General features: G+C 38.3%; 1 protein-coding gene across 3 annotated transcripts in view; it reads left to right on the top strand.

Moving 5' to 3' along the window:
- RALBP1 (ralA binding protein 1) overlaps positions 1 to 19,127 on the top strand; it is a 32,813-nt gene that overhangs the window by 1,724 nt on the left and 11,962 nt on the right. For 2 of the 3 annotated variants that reach the window (XM_059858138.1, XM_059858132.1), the window contains exon 2: positions 14,811 to 15,104. In XM_059858138.1, the coding sequence (XP_059714121.1) occupies positions 14,861 to 15,104 (244 nt within the window). In that variant the 5' untranslated portion in view covers positions 14,811 to 14,860. Of the gene's footprint in view, positions 1 to 14,810; positions 15,105 to 19,127 lie in introns of those variants that run through there. The other variant, XM_059858157.1, reaches the window with a different exon arrangement.

Genomic DNA, 19,127 nt, shown 5'->3' with positions numbered 1-19,127 from the left:
CTTTTGCTGTAATTTTCTAGCTAACTACAGGAGTAGAACATCTATTATGTTGAAGTAGGGAACTTCACATTCCCTGTCCTACAGATCTCATTTCTAGGTTGGAGAAAATAAATTTTCTTTAGTCTTCCCACATCTGAAATGGAACATAGGAATAGCTGCCTTCAAATCTTAATACTCCACATGCAACTTCTGCATTGTTCTGTCTTAGTTCAGGTGTATTCAGGGGTAGGTGGGCATATTTTGTAGTTCAGATAGGTGGGGCCTTTTCCCAAAGTAAGGATTTCACAGTGAAATCACTGGTGTGATTGTAGTTATGTGGGGAAGAAAGTTCTTTTTTCTGTAGGGCAGATTATTTCCATTTCTATATGTGTATAGAATATATACACTGGAATATATTGTCCTGGAATTGCAATAACTGCGTTCCTGCTTCAGAGCTGCACAGCTCGGTTCTGCAGATGTCCTTAAAGCAAAGCTGACATGCACAAGCCCTGCATCTAACTCTTTAGGGTTCTCATCTCCACTGCACCCTGCAGGCACTCTTCCCAGTAACTTTTAGCTGTATTTTCTTACAGAAGAGGTTTGCGGATTTCGTGAGTAAACACTGCTGTTCCTTATGCGCAGTTCTTAGACTAATATGGAAGATGCTGCTGTTCATCAATAAATATCACCAAATGCTAATTTACTTTCTCTGGGTAAAGCTTGGTATCATGTAGCTAGCCTCAAAATGCCAGAATTTAGTATGATATTTACCTTCAGTTTATAGTAGTATAGTGTAGCATAATCTACCAAGCTTGTCTCTGAACTAACGTACCTGATTATGTTGAATCAGTGAATGATTTGCTACCCTTACAACTAGTCATGGTTTGCTGTGTGCATGGTTTGCTATCCTTCATCAACTCCTTCTGCTGTTCCCCAGAGCCTCGTGGATTTTCAAATTTTTTGCTGTTGAGGGGTAACTGCTGTCCAGATGAGGTTTACATCTTCTGCTTATCATGGCCAAAACCACAAGGGTAAGGATACAGGCTGAGTTTAGAAAAAGGAAGGGTATGACTCCATTCCTGTCCATACTTACCCTTCTCATCCCAACCATCCCTTACCTTTTGGGCTTGACATCAGGGAATACAAATTCGGTTGAAGGGGTGGAGGTATAGTAGAGTGAAACAGACTTTGATAGTGGCAGCAATAGCAAGTCTGCAAAGCTCAATAGCAGCAGGGATCCACTGCTCCCTGCTTCCAGTTTTTCTTTAGGCTGCAGTAAAAACTGGGGAATGACAGCAGCTTGGGGCAGCTGCTGGGAAGTGGAGGGTTTATATGGTATTATCCAAGTAAGGAGTGGTGATCCAGTAAGTTGGCTCACGTAGTAAGTTGCCTCAAATGTGTCCAAGGAGTTTCTAGTTTATTCTGTCCTGTTGCTAGCAGATAATGTACTAGGAAAAAAATTATTTAGGTTTCATAAGTAAAGTACTGTGACAATTTTGAACTAGTAGGGAAGAATTTGTGAAAAAGATAAATAGGATAATAAGATAATCAGTGGATAATAAGAAGGTAAAAACAACATTTAATACCTGAACAAAGTATGTCTGACCAAAAATATTTGGAATGTGTTACTGGGTCCTTAGTGTTTTTTATTATTAGCTGTGCATTAAAAAAGCACAGAAAATATCTCTTTTTCTTATCTAATGATGAATTCCACATATACATCAGAGACTGAGATCTGCAAATTCAAAGCCATGAGATCACAGCATTTAGAGCAATCAGTTCACTACCTACAAGCAGTATTTCCTTTGATAACTAATTAAGGTGTGTTTAAATAGAGAAGATGATTTGGTATTTTTTCCTTGTCTAGTTCCTGTGATACTCAGTAAGCAAAAGTACAGATAATGAAGATGTCCTAGTTTCTTCCAGAAGCAGCTTGGTGTAGGATCCTGACTAAGAAATACCAACTAATTATTTACTAAACACATAATTTTATAATAATAAAGAAAAAGTGCTTGCCAGATGCTAAAACAGTAATAATATAAATCAGTACATACAGTGAATGGTTAATGTGTATTAATAGTAATGTGATATTTAGCTGAGTTTAAAAAATATTTATAGATAAAATGTATTTTAAATAAGCAAATTTAGTATTGTTTTCTACAGAAATAGGAAATAGTGCAGAATAAAATAATGCAACTATTCTGATATAATACTAATAATTGAAGAATGTGATGTAAGTCATTTCATGTATCCTGGTGTGCCCTTAATTGTTAATAGCTTGCTGTCTATCCATTTGTTGTAAGTGCTAGGAAGGCAGGCAGAAATACAGACCTTATGCAATCAATGCAAAGAGAAAATTTCTTTAAAAGGAGGATTATGATCCTTGGTGGTACACATTAATTTATGATATGACCTTGTAGGTGATCCCTGCCTTGCTTCCGCCCAGGCTCTGTGTTCCCTGGAGGAAGCAGGGAATGGTTAATGATTCGTGCCAGCTGCAGCCCAACAGGAGCGCAGCGCTGGGGCAGACCCTATGTGCAGGGGCACAGATGCCCCATTTTGGCTTCTGGGGGCTGTACTTTTTCATAGGATAGGTCCACCCTTCAGTGCAGTGGAAGGGTAAGCTTCCCAAACAGTAGGAGCAGATTCCTCATATCCACTCTGCCATCTTTATTCTCTTTCTCACCCCCAAGGAACAGAGCTTTTTTAGACTGGCTATTCTGGTCTCTGGAGGCAAGCAAGGAAAGCAAGGGATGAGTGATGGCTGTTTGCATGAGGTGGGAACGGCCAGATGGTTGCTGGAGAGGAAGAAAGAGGAGCGAGTGCTGGGTGGTAAGGTTTGACATTCCAAATCAGAATGCAGGTTTGGACCAAAGTGAAATTTATTTTAAGGAAAATAAATTTAGTTTCATGTTCGTTGTTTTGTACATTTCTTAGCAGTGACTAATTCTTGAGTCAATTCCAATAGCTATGTATAGATAAAATGTATTTTTGTACAGTTTTGTCCTCTCTAGTATGAAAATTTCACAGGTTTCTGTTATCTAGGCGAAGGCAGCTCATGAAGTTTTCTTCCTGTTTCACAGTTCAGTAGGATCTCTGGGCTTTTCCTGTCACTAAAGGACAAGACATCTGGCAGAAAGGAGCTCTGGGAACTGATCATAGAACTCTTACTACCAGAGCTCAAAGAATGACTATTGAAAACTCAATATATTATGATAATTCTTAACTTGACACTAGTGGAAAAAAGGATATCACAGTGGCAAAAATTGCAGCTTCTCTTTCTCATTAAAAAATAAGTAAGAAAATTTCAAGGTTATTACTTCTCTTTAAAATCATATCTAACTTGTAAAATAGGACTTACACCTCTGAGCTCGAAGCTATAATTTAATGTTTATCCTCTAATGGCTTTTGTGAAGTTTAGCATTTATCTTACCCTGGTGGTGAAGCTTGTTGCTACTTTAACATTTCTAACCTGCCCTGTTGTGTTTTGTAAATAAAAGGATCAGCAGTCAGGTGCAGAATTTTTCTGGATGTTGCCGTGAAAATAAATTTTCAGTGAGTTTTATTAGCATGAATTGAGTGCTGAATGTAAATTCTAGTGCTAAACATGCAGCAATTAAACTCTCTCATTTCATGGTAGTAGTAGTGGTTTTCTACCATGAATACTATGGAAGTTCATAATTCTCTGGTATTGTTTTCCTATATCCAATATACTGCTTTTGCATACTTAATACTGAGTGTATTAATGTAGTGTATAATTACTGATAAAAGGTAATTAAGCTGACAGATGTTTTACTGTATTTGTACTACTCCAGTAGATTTTAATATTGTGAACCAAATGCTGTATATAAAAGTGTAATGCTAATATGTACAAACCCAAACCCAAAATACCTTTTTTTTTTAACTACATTCAAAGAAGAATATAATTTCCTTTCGGAGTTTCAATTGTGGTGACTTCAAAGGAGATACCATTCTTTTGAGATAGCCTAAAGAGCTTTTTATATTTTATGGGATATTTTTAGTTGATTGGATGGACTAAAACCTTGCGGAGAAAAATACCAAGTGATTGAACAGATTTACCCAGAAACTCCTTGGATTATTTCAGTCCAGTGGTTTTAGCTTTTCTTGTTCTTTAGGTGTTTTAATCTTGACAAATTCTCTAAGTTTTCTACATGCTGGCCACTTGTTAATTCTAGATGCAGAGATCTTTCACAGGTCGTGCTTCTAAAGTTTTCATTCTGAAGGTTGGGGTTGCAGTTCTCCAAAATTCATGCAGTTTGCACCACTGGGGAGCAGATGCATTTTAAGCAGTCAGGTTCTGAGGCATTGTTGGAGGAAAGAAATTTCAACTTTCCAGCTGAAGAGGAAGTGATGAACCTGTGGAGTTCTTTGCTGCTACAGTATATTAGTGTGACTGATACACTAGGGTGTATATTTGCAGGTTCCTTCACAAAGATAAATAAGAACTAATTTTCTGGCAATGGCTTTTAAAACGTACCTTTGAATATACCAGAACCTGTATACAGCCCCAAAAAGCAGTAGAGAAAGCACATCAGTTTTACTTATGTCATTCATTTTGTGTGCTGCAATTTTATGATATTTTATTTGGTCTATGATCAAATTTCTTTGCAGTTTTCTATGGGCTTCTTTTGGTCACTCGTTTTTGATAAATCCTTTAGGAAGTAAGGTTTTAATGTTATTTCAGTGGAACTTCAAACACATCTAAAAGATACACAAACATGTAAAAGAAGTTTGCGGTTAGTGTGTATCATTTGAACAGTCAGTTGTTGGTGGATGTTTTGACAGGTGGGTTTATTACATTTGGTGGGTTTTAGTACTTATGTGCAAGGATTTCACCACTCTTAAAATTGCCTTACACTGATGGAGGCAGTTTATCTTCTTTTGAGGGAGGGATAGGACAAAGGCCATCTTTGGTCTTATGTGTATTCGAGCTCCTATTAAACTATCTGCTCTAATTTTAATTAAAGCAGCATGGCTTTTATTTAGACAAGGCAATGCAACAAATTTGGGAATGGCAATCAGAACTTCTTTGGTCCTATGCTATCAAATACCAAACCTTTCCTCCATCTGAAGCATACAGCATTTTTAATGTTGTATGATATTATTCAGTTAATTTTATTATATTTGTCAAGTAGGTTGAAAACATCAATCAGTGCATTTCTTAAGGTATGGGTTGGTTTTTTTTTTTGTATTTTGATATTCTCAAGACGTAGGATTGCTGAAAATTGCTGCAGTAGATGCTACAGACTGAGCTAGATGAAGCCTGTTTTAGAAAGTATATGTGAATTTAATTTTAAATTCTAAGGATGTTTATACATTTTTCTAGAAGACAAGTGTTTCATGTAAGCTTTCTTCTAAGGCTGACTAGGTAAATTGGCATAGAAGACAAGGTAAATAGTGTGAACTTGTGGGTCCTGCTGCTGTCCCAGTAATTGGCATTTTAATGGATGACAGATTCCTGCTTTCTCTGCAGAGACCAACAGCTGCCCCATGGTGGGTGGTGCCACACCTTGCCTTGCATGTATTTCTGAATGCTTTCTGTGTTCACATGCGTGACATTTTGCAACATCTTAGCCCTGGAGGTGGTGATATTAATCATAATTAATAATCTGCTGAGCTTGTATGTATTTAAATTGACTTTCCCCTTGGGTATTGAGTGAATCTGGGGCAGACATGAAAAACAGAACTTGTTAATCCTATCTCTACGTATGGTACTGAAAAAAATAACTAAAAATTCAGAAATTTGCTGAAAGGCTAAATCCTTCATGTGGTGTTGATGAAGAGTTGTCACTGGCATTAATGGGAATATGTCTGGGAGGAAGAGATGGTATAGCCCTACTCTTGTATGGAAACATAACATACCATGTTAAATTTTTTTTTTTTTTTTAATATATCACATGAGTTTGAAAGACATTGACATCTATTCCCCTGCAGGTTCCTGCTGCAGACATAACATGGAACAGCAAAACAATTATTTTGTTGGCATGTCTCAAAACAGATCTCAAAATAAAACAAGCTACATCAGAAAAAACCTTTTGGTGGGTGGAACTGTATCTGCAATAAGGCTGTGCTAAAAACTGCTGTGCTGAGAGCACAGAAATGTTACGTGTCAATCCATTATTGTTAAGTTGGGAAAACATTTGCGTTCAGCCCAGTCTGTGCTTGATTCTACTCAAATTGGACTTAATAAAGCAACCAGTGAAGGCTGATTTTCAGGTCAATAGCCATTGATGTTAGCTTGTTAATTAACAGGACTCTTAAGCCAAAAGCAAAGGTGATAGACATAAATACCAAATAATCACTAAGAATAATCAGCTGAGAGACATAGTTATTAAATAATCACTAAAAATAAACAGTGTTTCTGGATCAAAGTCTTCTTTTACTTTTCCTTTCTGCTGTTATGGTAGAATGGGTTTTATCTCAACCACCATAGTTCCATTTAATATTCAGTGTTTCGCCATTGTTGCAGTGGAACATGCAGGGTTTTAAACATGAAAAGAATCATACATGGAAATTTATCATCTCTGTCGTGTATCACACTATGTAGAGATCCAAGCCTAGCTGTTCTTTGCTTCCTCTTCTGCTACAGTTGTCAGTTCAAGTGACATCCTGTAATTGATAGATCTTTTCATCTGTGCTCAATAGATGGTGGCAAAAATGCAATGTAAAGCATAAGAAAGTTAATTTTCACAGTTCAAGCCCTAAAGGTTTATGTCATTAATATACTTTCAGAAATTGCTTCTTTCTGGGTATGATAAGGCCATAGAATTGAATATTCTTTGCCTTTGGTAAGACTGCCCTCCCAGTTAAAGGATTATGAAGTGACTTCTGCAAAGTTAATGCTGTTTGAAAATTCTATGAATAAAATGACAATCACAATTCACCCAATTCAGTGAAGAAGCATGGTGCTTCTAATTGATTTTTTTTTTCTATATCCAGTCTGAAAGACGATATTTGAATACTGGATTAAAAAGCCACGCTGTCTGGACTCAGCGCGCAGTTCTCTGTGCAGCACCCGTGCTCTGCCGTTCCCTCTGCGTGTTAAGCAGGTTTATGCAGTTACTGGAGTATGGCAAGGCTCTCTGTGGCACTCTGTTTGAGGGTGGCAGCAGGTGGCTCTCGAAGGGCAAATCAGCAGACACTCTTGTGAAGTGAGGTTGGTAGAGGGGCACACACCAGTCCTGGGTTCATTGTAGTTCGCACGGGTACGAAAGATGATGGTGCTGCAGCAGCAGTGGCACCTGCCTGCACATGTCAGCTGCCTGTGTTCCCAAGAGTCCCACAGAGCTTGAACTCTGCTGCTGGCAGGAGCCTCACAGTGCCTTACTGCCTCTCCACTGCTGCTGTTGAATTTGCCAGGTGAATTACTGCTGTTACAGAAGGGCCAGTGCGTTATAGTGCGCATTTCTGGTCTGTGGACATTCCCAGATTTGTTGCCACTGTTAAATCCAAAGCAAAGAGTCTTTGGTAATTGCTGTTGACCCTTGCCATTTCTAGTATTTTAGCATGTGTTAGCTAAGACACTTTAAAAAAAAATCCCCACAAAACACAAAAATAGAGTTTTTATAGGCTTAGATGTTTTTTGCTGGGTGTTGGAACTGTGTAGAGCTCTGGCCTCTCTGGAAAACTGGATTCTGTTCTCTGTTTGATCTGTCATAGGTAGTTTGCAGGTGCTGTTGAAAGAACAGTGGAAGTGCTTAAAACTCCTGTGAAATATTTTATGCCATATCCATTGGTTTTTCTTCTGCTTCATTTTGCATTTTTTACTCAGAATAGCGCTTGCTTTTTTAACATCATTTGTAGTACATTCAGCTCAACCAGTCATGGGTTTAGGATGTTTGGTTTTTTCCCCTGACTCCACTAAATTGATAGCTTTTCTCAAGCTGGCTGCATTCAGGTACTGGAGTGTGACTGAGCAATGCTGAAGTTTAAATCTCTGATCAGGGGCATTTGTCATTAAATAGACCCAGCCCAGGAACTGATTAAAGTATAACAATTAGTATTAATTTGCAAAATCATAATCTCTGTACAACTTGCTGCAGACCTTTGGGGACTAGACTACTCTTTGAAGGGCTTGTCAGAAAATGTGAATTGTAAAAAGACTTGGATATAGTTCTGAGGGCAGACAAAACCCATGGTGATACTGTGTTTATAGTGATTGTTAAGAAAGTAAACTGCGCACCTTTTGTTGTATATTCCTGCCTTCCTTTGTTAAGTAGTAAAAGTAAAACTTTCTGTTCTCTTGGTGGTACAAGTGGGAATTTGGAGAGGTGGACAAGAGAGAAGAGGCAGGGTTGTCACACCAGAAATAATTCTAAAGCCAGTCTAAACAATAGTGGGTATTACATATGTTGCACAGTGTGGCGGTTTTCAGAAGTATAGGGGGGTTCAATATGCTAGCAGGACAGTTGTAGTATTCCATTAAACTCTCAGTAATTCAGCTTTTATCAAAAGCTACCATATTTTAATTTGGGCTGAAAAGTTTTGTATCAGAGGCTGGTATATAAAATTAAAAAAAAAAAAAAAAAACAAACCACTAATCAAATTCTTCAAACTGTTTCTGAGAATTCATCTAGCAAGAAAATATCTATTTTCTGTAATAATGAATATTTTGGTAATCAGGCAAACCTTTTTAGTGCTCTTTGTAATTTAGAGGGGGATCCTATATTTGGCTGGAGAAGACCTCCCAGATTGCCTTGCTTGTGTGTGGCCCATAATTTGCAGAAGTTTTAATGAGAACTGAGTGTGGGAGAAATAGAAGGTGATGAGGAAAACCTGGGAAACAGTGGGCAGCCTAGAGGTGAGGTTGGATGAGACACTGGGTGTGGAGAACAGGAATGGTGAAACTGGGGTTGCACAGGTCTAGGTTGTGAACACCTGCTTGGTGAGGAAAAGATTGTGAGATAGACGAGGTGCAGTCCTGATTGTGGAGGAGCTGCACTGCAGGAAAGGGGATGAGGAAGCAAATGGTGAGAGTCTGGGGAGGAGTGTGACTAAACCATGGAGTGGGAAACTAATGTACCAGGCTTGAGTACTGTTACTGGAGGTATTGGATTACTTTGTGCTGACAAGACCATGGGAACCAAGAGCGGGATTTGCTGGGGTTAAAAACAGAGAATCCTGAACAGTGGAGTAGCACATTGCCAAGGAGTTTGGAGAATGAGAAATTATTCTCAGGGTGGGCAGTAGCAGTTGCAGTGCAGGTGGCTGATTGACAAGACACTCCCTGCAGAAGTCTGGTCTGGGTGCAGTGCCTGTCAGCCTCGTGGTGTGGAGTTCAGGCCTTCTGCTTGTTACTTGAGAAAGCTGCCATGCAAAGCAATTAAACAGCTTGTTACCTGGACAGTTATTTGCAAGAATGCCTCTTAAATATTTGATTGTGATCATAATGTAGAGCACTGCTTTGAAACTGCTTCCATGGCCATTGGTTCAGCTGAGGAAAGACATGGGAGGACTTACTCTGATATCCCTGAAGGATGGAATGAGCCACATGGTGGGGAGGGGCAGGGGGAGCCACTTGTGGGGCCCAGTTTGTGTACCCTCTGTATAGGGCTTTGGTTGTTACCCTGTAACAAAGATCTGTGCCCAGACTTTTCTTGTAGACTACTTGCTTTGGAGAGGTAGTGGGATATAAATTGTTGCAGCCTGCCTCTCCAAGGAAGTGGGATGTTACAGTAAAATAGGAGTGTGACAGTATAGCCAGTGCAGGAGACAGCACCCTGGGACGGGGGCTTTTCCTAGGCAGTTCTGGTCCATCTCTTTCCAATGTGCTCTCTCCTGGAGCAAAGCATTCAACCATCCATCCCCTTCCAGGGATCCCGTTTTTGTTTTTTCCAAAATGTGTGTCTTGGAAACAGCCTGTGAATTGCATCCTGATGAAGCTCTACAGGATTTTGTAGGCTAAGGGCTGTAATACTGTTTTCCCTGAAGTGAACCAAACTGGAAAGCATGTACTTCCACATATCTGGAGATTTTATCTTCATGATTGCAAGACTTTATCATAGTGGGATTGGAAACCTTATTTTCAATATTTCTAAAATGTCTAGGGTATTATTTAATTATTTATTTTAAGGCTGGCTCCCTACTGATTAGATTATTGAAGAACTGGAATAGCCTCAGCAATAGGGAGTATTCTGGATACAGCTGCATATTCTAAATGTGAGCTGGCTCCTCCAAGAGCCCACTCAGATATGGATGTGGTCTGTAGCTCACTGATTGTTGAGAGCTAAGTAGTTTTGTCTGTTTGTATATCACTCCTGGGCTGGAATGGACTCTCAGAGCCGAACTTGAAATGCCTTGGATGGTGTGTAACTGGCAGACTTCCTCCATCTACAGGTAAATGAGAGACCACACAAAAGCTAGTTTTGTTACTTTTAGAGGTGATCTGATGCTGGCATTATTTGAAAAATGTACGGCTTGCTCCTGTGTGACTTCAACTGTATGATTAAACACCCTCCTTTGAAAGTAAATTTTCTAACATTCTCATGGCATCACATATCCTGTAAACTAATCTGAGGCTGAGGAGCTGAATTCTGTTAAACAATTTGTATTTTATTCTTTTTATCAAAAAAATTCAGTGAAGTCCCTTCTTGAGGCTTTAATTCTTGCCAATTATGAAGAGTGTATGACTCACAGGAGAGTTACTTAATGCTGTGTTTGTGTGGTTACTTGTGACTTGTGAAATTTTAAACTTGCTTTGCCTGTCTACATGAAGTACTTCCCTATTCCTTCTCCTTTCATGGTTGTGTTGCCTTATTAAAGAAAGGAAAAGGCACTGATTTTATACCTGGCCACTGCTTATTAAATGAAAGACTGAAATGCTGCCATGCAGTCAAATGTCAAGGTTACATCAGAGGGCGTATAACAAGTGTTCAAATGAAAACAGTGATGTGTATTAAGCTTTTCAGTATGTTGTAAAAAATGCAATAGATACAGAACTTAGATGTGATACAGACCTTGTATAGTCTTGGTAAATAAATTCTAATTGGATTTTCTCATCTTATTCCAAAGTCTCAACAGTTATATGAGTACCACTCATGGTTTCTGAACTGTTTTGACATACCTAGCCCACAAGTGATAGTTTTTATTCTTCTTGTGGTTTATTGCTTTCCAAAATGGAGCTGTGTTTGTTACTAGGATATTTTTGTCCAAAAATGGTGTGCCTCATTTCTGCAAGAATCAGGTCTTTCACGCATTTGCAGATTTTTTGGACTGAAGGTCTGTGGTGATGAGTAAGGTACACCTGTGCTCTGTCTTGCTTCTGGATAACTGTGGTAGAGCAGGTACTGGTAGCTGAGTGAGTGTGCTCACTCTGCCTCTCTCCTTTGATTAGTGACTTCTTGGGACTATTTTCAATGTAACACTCAGGTATTCAAAGGGTGTCTGTTTGTGGCAAAATTGAATGGCCAGGGGACACCCACTGTGCCTCAGTTGTGGTCTTGCATAATACTTGTTGCAGAAAAAAATCCACATCCTTCATTCCACCCAGAAGCTTTACAAAATAACATCTGTGCATGCAATCACCTGCTCTAATTTGCTTCTGCTGTTGCAATTGGTTACAAAGCACAAAGTCACAGTACAGACTCAGTGCTAAACAGGAATAATGGAGCCTTCTGTACTGAATGAAAGAGCTGTGAATTTGGTCTTTCAGGCTGTGCTTCTTTTTAATGTGTTCATACCGACTTAGATGATACACTGTTGAAAGTGAGATCTGTTAAAGCTGTCTGTCATGTCTCTCTGTCTTCCCTTTTTTATGTTTTTTTCCAAACCTCATCTTTACTTACTAAATATGCAGCTCAGACTGATTTTTTTTTAAGAAAGAGTTTGATTGTTTTCAAAAATGAGGCTTGAAAAACCACATTATTTTGCCTGTGCAGGCATCTTCCTTCCTTTCCCCGACCCACTTTCCTGTGCTTAGTCTATGGTCTAGAAAGGTGGTGATGGCGTGATGGCTAGGAGATTTTGTATTAATGATGTGCCTTCTTTGCATGTTTAAAATCTCCTATAATTTAGTCTTTCCTTGGGGGATGGAGGAAAGGTCACAATTCTGCCCATGTTCAGTGAAGGCTTCTATTTGACATTCAGTTATTTGCCATTCAGTTATTCTGAAGGCTTGACTCAGTATTGAGCAGGAAGGTGGTTCAAGAAACTGCATTTTGGGAGTACTGAAAAAAGTAGCTAGGTCTTAGAAGGTGCCAGAACTGTGAGAAGCTCTCTGATCCTGTCATGTAACAGCATTTGTGGCTCTTGTGGAAGAAGAGTCAAATGTCAAGTGAATGAGAAGTGGTGGGAGTCAAGGAGCCTGCTGTTGGCAGGGAGGTAAGAAGGGACTTCTTGTGGTATGGGGAGAGACTTAGAGCCAGTGGGAGAAATGGGGACAAGGTGAAACAATTAGGTAGATAATCATGAGGTAACAGAATACAGCAGCAGAGAACATTCAGGAGGAAGTGGGGACTGGTAACTAATCAGATAGAAGGAACAGAGGAAGAAGGGAGAGAACTTTATGTACAAGGAAGTGGTGTGCAGCAGGAAAGTAGGAACTGCCCAAATGAAAAACAAGATGAGGGGAAAGTTGGAAACTGAGCTTGAGTCACAGAGACCAAAGCAGATGAAGATCAGATTGTCTATGATACATTGGAGGTGAAACAGTGGTAAGTCAAGACAAGAGCTATGGGAGTACTGACACTTGGTGGTAAAGAAATCAAAGTTTTAAGTTATAAATACTAAGAAATAACTGAAGTCTGAGGAGATGAAGCTGTGTGCGTGATATGATAAAACAGAGGTGCCCAAAGACAGAGGTTGCACTCCTGTCATGGTGGTTCTGCCACTTCTCTGTTTATCATTGTTAGTGCTTGTTGAGCTTTTCCACAAGCCAGCTCAGCAGCAGAAGCCTGTTGGAGCAGCTAGCAACTTGAATCGTCTCAAAAAGAGCAAACTGCTGCAATTGGAGGCAGAGGAGAGTTAATGGGGGGAGTAGTGTGACCTTCCTCATGTGAAGCAGTGAGTTATTGAATCTCCTGACACATCAGAACTGCACAGGTGAAGAGACGCAGTTTGAGGGAAGGGACCTGCTGCAGAAGGGAGGCAGGACTGAAGCAGTAACAGATTGGGAAGAAAAAGTCCGAGAGGGAGAAATTGGCAGAAGAGCAAGCCTGTTAGAAATGTTCCTTTTCAAAATGCCTAGAAGGTCCATGATTTTTTCAGTCTTTTTTTGCTGTCAGAAGAAAATGGTAAAAGCCAAAGGAAATGTAAAGATTTATATGGCAGTAGAACATTAACATCCATTAGTAAAGTGGAAGAGGTTTTTTCACTAGGCTTAAAAGCTCTCTTCTGCTGATAGGTCTTGATATAATTTGAGCATCATAAAATTTCTCCCTTATTTAAAAGCCTAGGCAATGTTACATAGAGGAAAGTAATGCTTTCTTGAAGCTGTAAAATAAAAAAATAAGAAATATAAGTACAGTCTTAATTTGTTGCATTTGCAAATACACCCCATTGTCTTAATTTTTAGCCAGTGCCTCTGCTTTAGCTAGAATAAGGAATGAACAGTATTAAATAAAGATTTCATTAATATTTTCTCATCATAATTCTGTGTCTTACTGTGCCCTATTCAAATTCTGATCTGAGTAACTGGTAATTTCCATAAGCACTCTGAGTGATCTCCTGTAGGGAGATACTGTTGCATACATACTCTAAAATTTCACTCTGATCTGCATACAGAGAGCTGAAAGATGAGAATTTAAAAAAAAAATTAAAATTCCAACCCCAAAAATTTAACAAATCACCCTCCCCAAAACCCACTTAGCTAGACTCATCTATAATTATTAACTGGGCAGAATACAACACCATGTTGTATTTTTTCTGTATGTTACCAATCTGTAAATAAAAGCCCAGGAGTTGAGTGATACTGCTGAAGAGTGTTGTGGAATGTGTCCTTTGTGACCATTTAGACACAAGGGGCTAAATCCGGCCAAGTGGACTCCAGAGGTGTGGTGTCCCATGCAGCATATCCATTCTGTGGAATTTCTGGAATTTATCTGTACTAGGAAGAGATGTTGCTTATGAATTCCACTGCTGAGAATTTATGCATTGGCTTCCTTTAGCAGTTTTTGTATAAGCTTTTATTTGGCCATAACTCCCAAGCAAACAATGTACCAGCATCTGGGTGCAGATGACCTGATACAGCCTCTTCAGAGGGGAAATTGTTGTATACCAGAAAAGCATAATCATTATTTTTTTACCTTCTTTAATTTGCAGCAGCATTATTAAAAGATGTATTTGCTTTAGCTGTTTTTATTTTATTTCCCCCCTTATTGCAACAGGCTAGGCGAGTTCTTATTTGCATCTATAAAATATGCTTGGGAAAGAAGAAAATGATCTTTGCCTTAAGGGCTGTGCTCACAAGCATTCTGAGCTTCCAGGCAAATCTATTTGATGAAAAAAAAATAAATAAAGTTAGCAAACTATTTTGTTGTAAATACTACCAATCAGTATGCAAGCTGCCTATGAATTTTGTAAGAGTGATTTCAACAGTTAAATTATTCAGATACTTAATATATATGTTTTATATATCATAGAGTAGAAATGGCTAAAATGGCAGATCTCATGGTAATATGACTCAGGAGTTAATGAACAAATTCTGCAAACACTGAGCTGAAGACCTGATGTGTTACTGTGTCTTGACGGGAGTCGGAACTCTCGTTGTAGAAGGTATTGCTGTTTATGATTTCAGGGTAAAGCTCTAAACCAAGTGTTCTGAAACCCATTGCTTAAAATCGTGTGGGTTTTCTCTTTGCTTTCTTCTGTTGCAGGTGTGATGGACAGGTAGCAGAAGATTTCACTTTGATATCTGGGTATCAGAATGACCGAGTGCTTCCTGCCTCCCACGAGCAGCCCCAGTGAACACCGTCGGGTAGAACACAGTGGGGGACTTGCTCGTACTCCCAGCTCTGAAGAAATCAGTCCTACAAAATTCCCCGGATTGTACCGCACCGGTGAGCCTTCACCACCTCACGACAGCTTACATGAGCCTCCAGATATAGTATCTGATGATGAAAAGGAGCATGGGAAGAAGAAAGGAAAATTTAAGAAAAAAGAAAAAAGAAGTGAGTAGACAACTTCTCTTTTTAATTCAATGCTTTCAAGGTCTCTTTCCTTTTTTCTCTCTCAGAATTGCTAAGTATTCCCAGTGGGTTCTTTTAAATTTGTTTCAATGTGGAGGAAGTTAATTTAGTCTGCTACAAGCAGACTTTGTGCAGCACCTGTTTCTCTTGCAAAAAACTCCACACCTTAATTTTCTGTTGTTGTGCAATACAGGTGCCAAACACGTGCCCAGAATTACTAATAAATGTATTTATCCAAAACCTTTCATGATGCATTGGTAAATTCTGGCATGGGGTGGTTCTTCTCATTCTAAGTAGAGATTTTCAAATGTGTTTCCAAATACATCCATTTTAAATCATAGCTGAGGTGCCAGCTAGAATAAAACTGTATGTCTGATCTGAATTATACACTTGTGCGTTCGGAAGAAGCAGTTTCAACAACTGTAGCCCTTTTCCCATGTGTCTCCCTTCTTCAGTGTTTGCCTTATTCAGTGTACAATCCCAAGTTTTCATGTGCACACTGCACCATTATTCGAGCAGTCATAAAATCTCTGTGGTTTTTTTCTCTAGTTTCTCAGTTTAGTCTGATCATGCAGTTTCCTCCTGCAGTGCCAAAGTATTATTGCAGAGGTCAAAAATGTGGAAACCAACACTGAGATCTGAATTTTCCAGAACTCACTGAGCAAAGGTTAGAAGAAGGTAAAGCTTTGACTATAGGATCCTTTGTCAGTGTATCAGTATCCAGAGTGAAAATTTCTTAAATGCTTACCCCTCCTCCAAAACAACAGAACTATTACTTCCCACCTTTAGATTTGTGCAGAAAATTTTTGAAACATGAAATAGTTTTTATTCAAGAAAGTTTTTTTACATATTCTGAAAGAACAAAGCACTTGGAAATACTAAACTGATACTGAACACTCTCAATACCAGAATGGCCCTTCCTGTCCAAGTCTCTGAAACCTAAATATCACAGCCCAAGTGCTAGTACTTTGTAAGTCATATTTGTTTTAGCAAAATTTCAAAATGTCTGAATCTCTGATGACAGTGTATCCTGCTACTTCTTACATGTGGAATTTGGAAGATCAGAAACAGTGAAACAGTATTCTGTTAGAATTAATATGGTGACTCTTTGTAATATGCATGCACATATTTAAATAATCACTCCTTAAGTATTTGCTGTCACTGCACTGCTTTTAATCAAACCAGTTTTCTGGAATGGAGGAATTGTTTCTACCACAGTTAAAAAGGACTATGGCTGTTTTAACTAAAAACTGTGCCTAAAGAATACTGTAACTCAAAGATGCATCCTCAAGTTAAAACCAACAGTTGAAATTCATACAGGTTTTTAGAAAAGTGATTCCTTAGTGATTTTCTGTAGTGTAAACCATATTGACCTAATACAGATTACTGGATTGGCAGTGAAAATTTGGTATTGATTGAATCGGTCTAAATTCAGGCTATCAGTAGTTGCTTTTTTACTGTCCAGCTTTCTGTTAGAGCTCTGTATTGCACACCTCTAAATCGGGAACTGGTAGATGCCAACATTTTTCATCGTATGGATTTCTTTGTATGGAATTCAGGATGTCTCATGGTGATAGTGTAGCTGAAGACTGTTGTTTAGGAGGAAAAGTGCTACTTCAGCAAATCCACACAGGTCTGTGCACATTGGCGCTGCAACTGTTTTTTTCCACAAGAGATTGCAACACATTCTATAGCTGATGTAAAGCAATTTCTGTTACTTAAAAGAACCTTACCTTTAAAGGTATGAAAAAGTCCTCAAAGAACACAAAAATGAAGAATATGGGAGGAACAAAATAATCTCTTGCAGCACTAATGTAAAGGGCATTCAGCATTTCTTGGCCCTAATACATGCCTGTCATATAATTGCCAGTCACATAGAAGAGTAAGTTACATACAAAGTTTTCAGTACATCTCATGCACTCCAAAAATAATCAATACTGTAAATATACTCTCAGCAGACACTTTACCTGTCTAAATTACAAGTGTTCTGTATAGTTGCTTATCATGGTAGATTTTAAGAGTTTTCCTTCCAAATTTGGCCTTTGTTATTCCTCCCATCCTTTTGATTCTTCATTTTATTTCAGCTTTTCAATTCTGTTGTATGTCTTCAGATTGTTTCTTTTCATTTTTTCTGGCTACCTGCTTTGGTTTTGAGTAGTGCACAACCTGCCATGATGATGCAGTTTGGGGTATAAACAAATATAACTGAACATGTCAGTGAAAAAAAGACAAGTTAACATTACATTATGACAGAGTGAGTGTTTATTTAACTTGCAATATTAGTGAATTAATGACAAAGTCATTGTAACACCTGAAACTGTATCTAAGTTTAATCCCACAAAATCTTGAGCTATTTTGATAATACTCTAAATGTAAAATTCAGAAGTGCTTGAAGAGCAGCAGGGAAGGGAAGGTTAAATACCCCAAAGTCACTCAGTTTGGTTTTTCAGGTAAATAATTTCTGCAAGAGTAATGTACTCTTAGCTTCATTATTATCACCTATATCAAAAAGCATTTTTGTGTGCTAGCAAAAAATCCTTTTCCATATCTTTGCAGATAGATATAGTTATTTAATGATTTGATTTTTTCATGTTAGTGTCAGTAACCTAACAATACACAGCAGTTATTCTGGGGGAAAAGTGCTATACATGTTTTGAAGGTAATAGAAAATTCAATGGAATGTTGTTTTTTATGTGGAATATCGGCTACTGGAAAAATGTTTCAGCCACTAATTTTTATTCTCCCCTGTTTTATGATAGACTGGGTGTTGGTTGGCTGTAGAATAAGTTAGATTAGAATTTTACTAGGGATTAAAAGGAATTTTCTTTTTACTGGCATAGTTTTAAATCAGATCTGTTCCCTGACTCAAACTGAACTTGTCCTGTGACAGCAGGAGAGCAAAAATGGATCTGTGTTAAGCAGTAATGGATTATATGAAACAGAAACCACTGTAATTGATTTTTGAAAATGTTTAACCACCTGTCACTAATCACATGTTGATAAAGCCATAAAATATGCAGTTCCTTGCAGAAGAAAAATGTTATGGTAAAATACTTCTGAAGAAGCTCTTCTTCCCATTAGAATTAGATAAAGAGTCTGTATGTAGTAGATCTTACTCTGCTTATTCATTTTACTTCTGAGATTGATGCTGATGGGCAGAATGGGTTCAATATACAGCTAGGATTTTTTTTTTTTTTTGTTTACAAGAACCTTGATTTTCTCTGTACAATTCTCAAGAACATGGAGATTTGTTTGAATTGTACTAAACTATCACATGAAAGGTTAGTAGGATCGTCGATATGAACTCTTCTGAAAATTTCAGGAAATAGTTTTGAAAGACAGATCCTTGATGTGTTGGACAGGGGGTCCTTTGTGTTCCTTTGGAATGTTGATGAGGACTGAAACCAAACCACTGCAATTGCAAACAAAACATTATTTTTATTGTCCAGTGTGTGGAGAAGCTCTGAATACAGTTTTCAGATCCACAGACGAAAAGGTTATTAGAATCTTCTATACCTGATAAAAATTAGAGGCTCTTCATATCAGGGTTTATCTTTGGGATAAATAGGGTGTGTTGCTACATCCTGTTCTGCTGACAAATCACTCTGTATTTCTGTATACCACTGTGTGTTTATCTAGCAAAGCACCATTTGCAGATAGTTTTAAAGTCTGCCTTTCAATCCCAGTGATTATTTTAAATCAAAATAAAGTAAGACAAACTTCTTACTTCAGCTTCATTTGCTCTGCTGGCACTGTGCTGCAGAGTAATCTGCATGCAGAATTTGTTTGGGAGTGCTGTGCTGACATCAGTGAGTCAAGTGAATGTTAAAGACAAACTGATCTAATTGAAAGTTGGATAGTGAGTGTTGGTAGTGTTTGTAAGGTGGAAGTTTTTGTTGATAATAAAAATGCATCTTGTGGGCAAGGAGAGGAAGTAGAAGCCATTTATTCAAGCTCGTTATGCATTTGTGTGTCTTAGTTTTACTTAAAAATGCTGTACAGTCT

Source organism: Haemorhous mexicanus, chromosome 1 (assembly GCF_027477595.1).
Source record: "Haemorhous mexicanus isolate bHaeMex1 chromosome 1, bHaeMex1.pri, whole genome shotgun sequence".
Classification (NCBI taxonomy): Eukaryota; Metazoa; Chordata; class Aves; order Passeriformes; family Fringillidae; genus Haemorhous; species Haemorhous mexicanus.
This window is presented reverse-complemented; position numbering and strand designations above follow the sequence as displayed.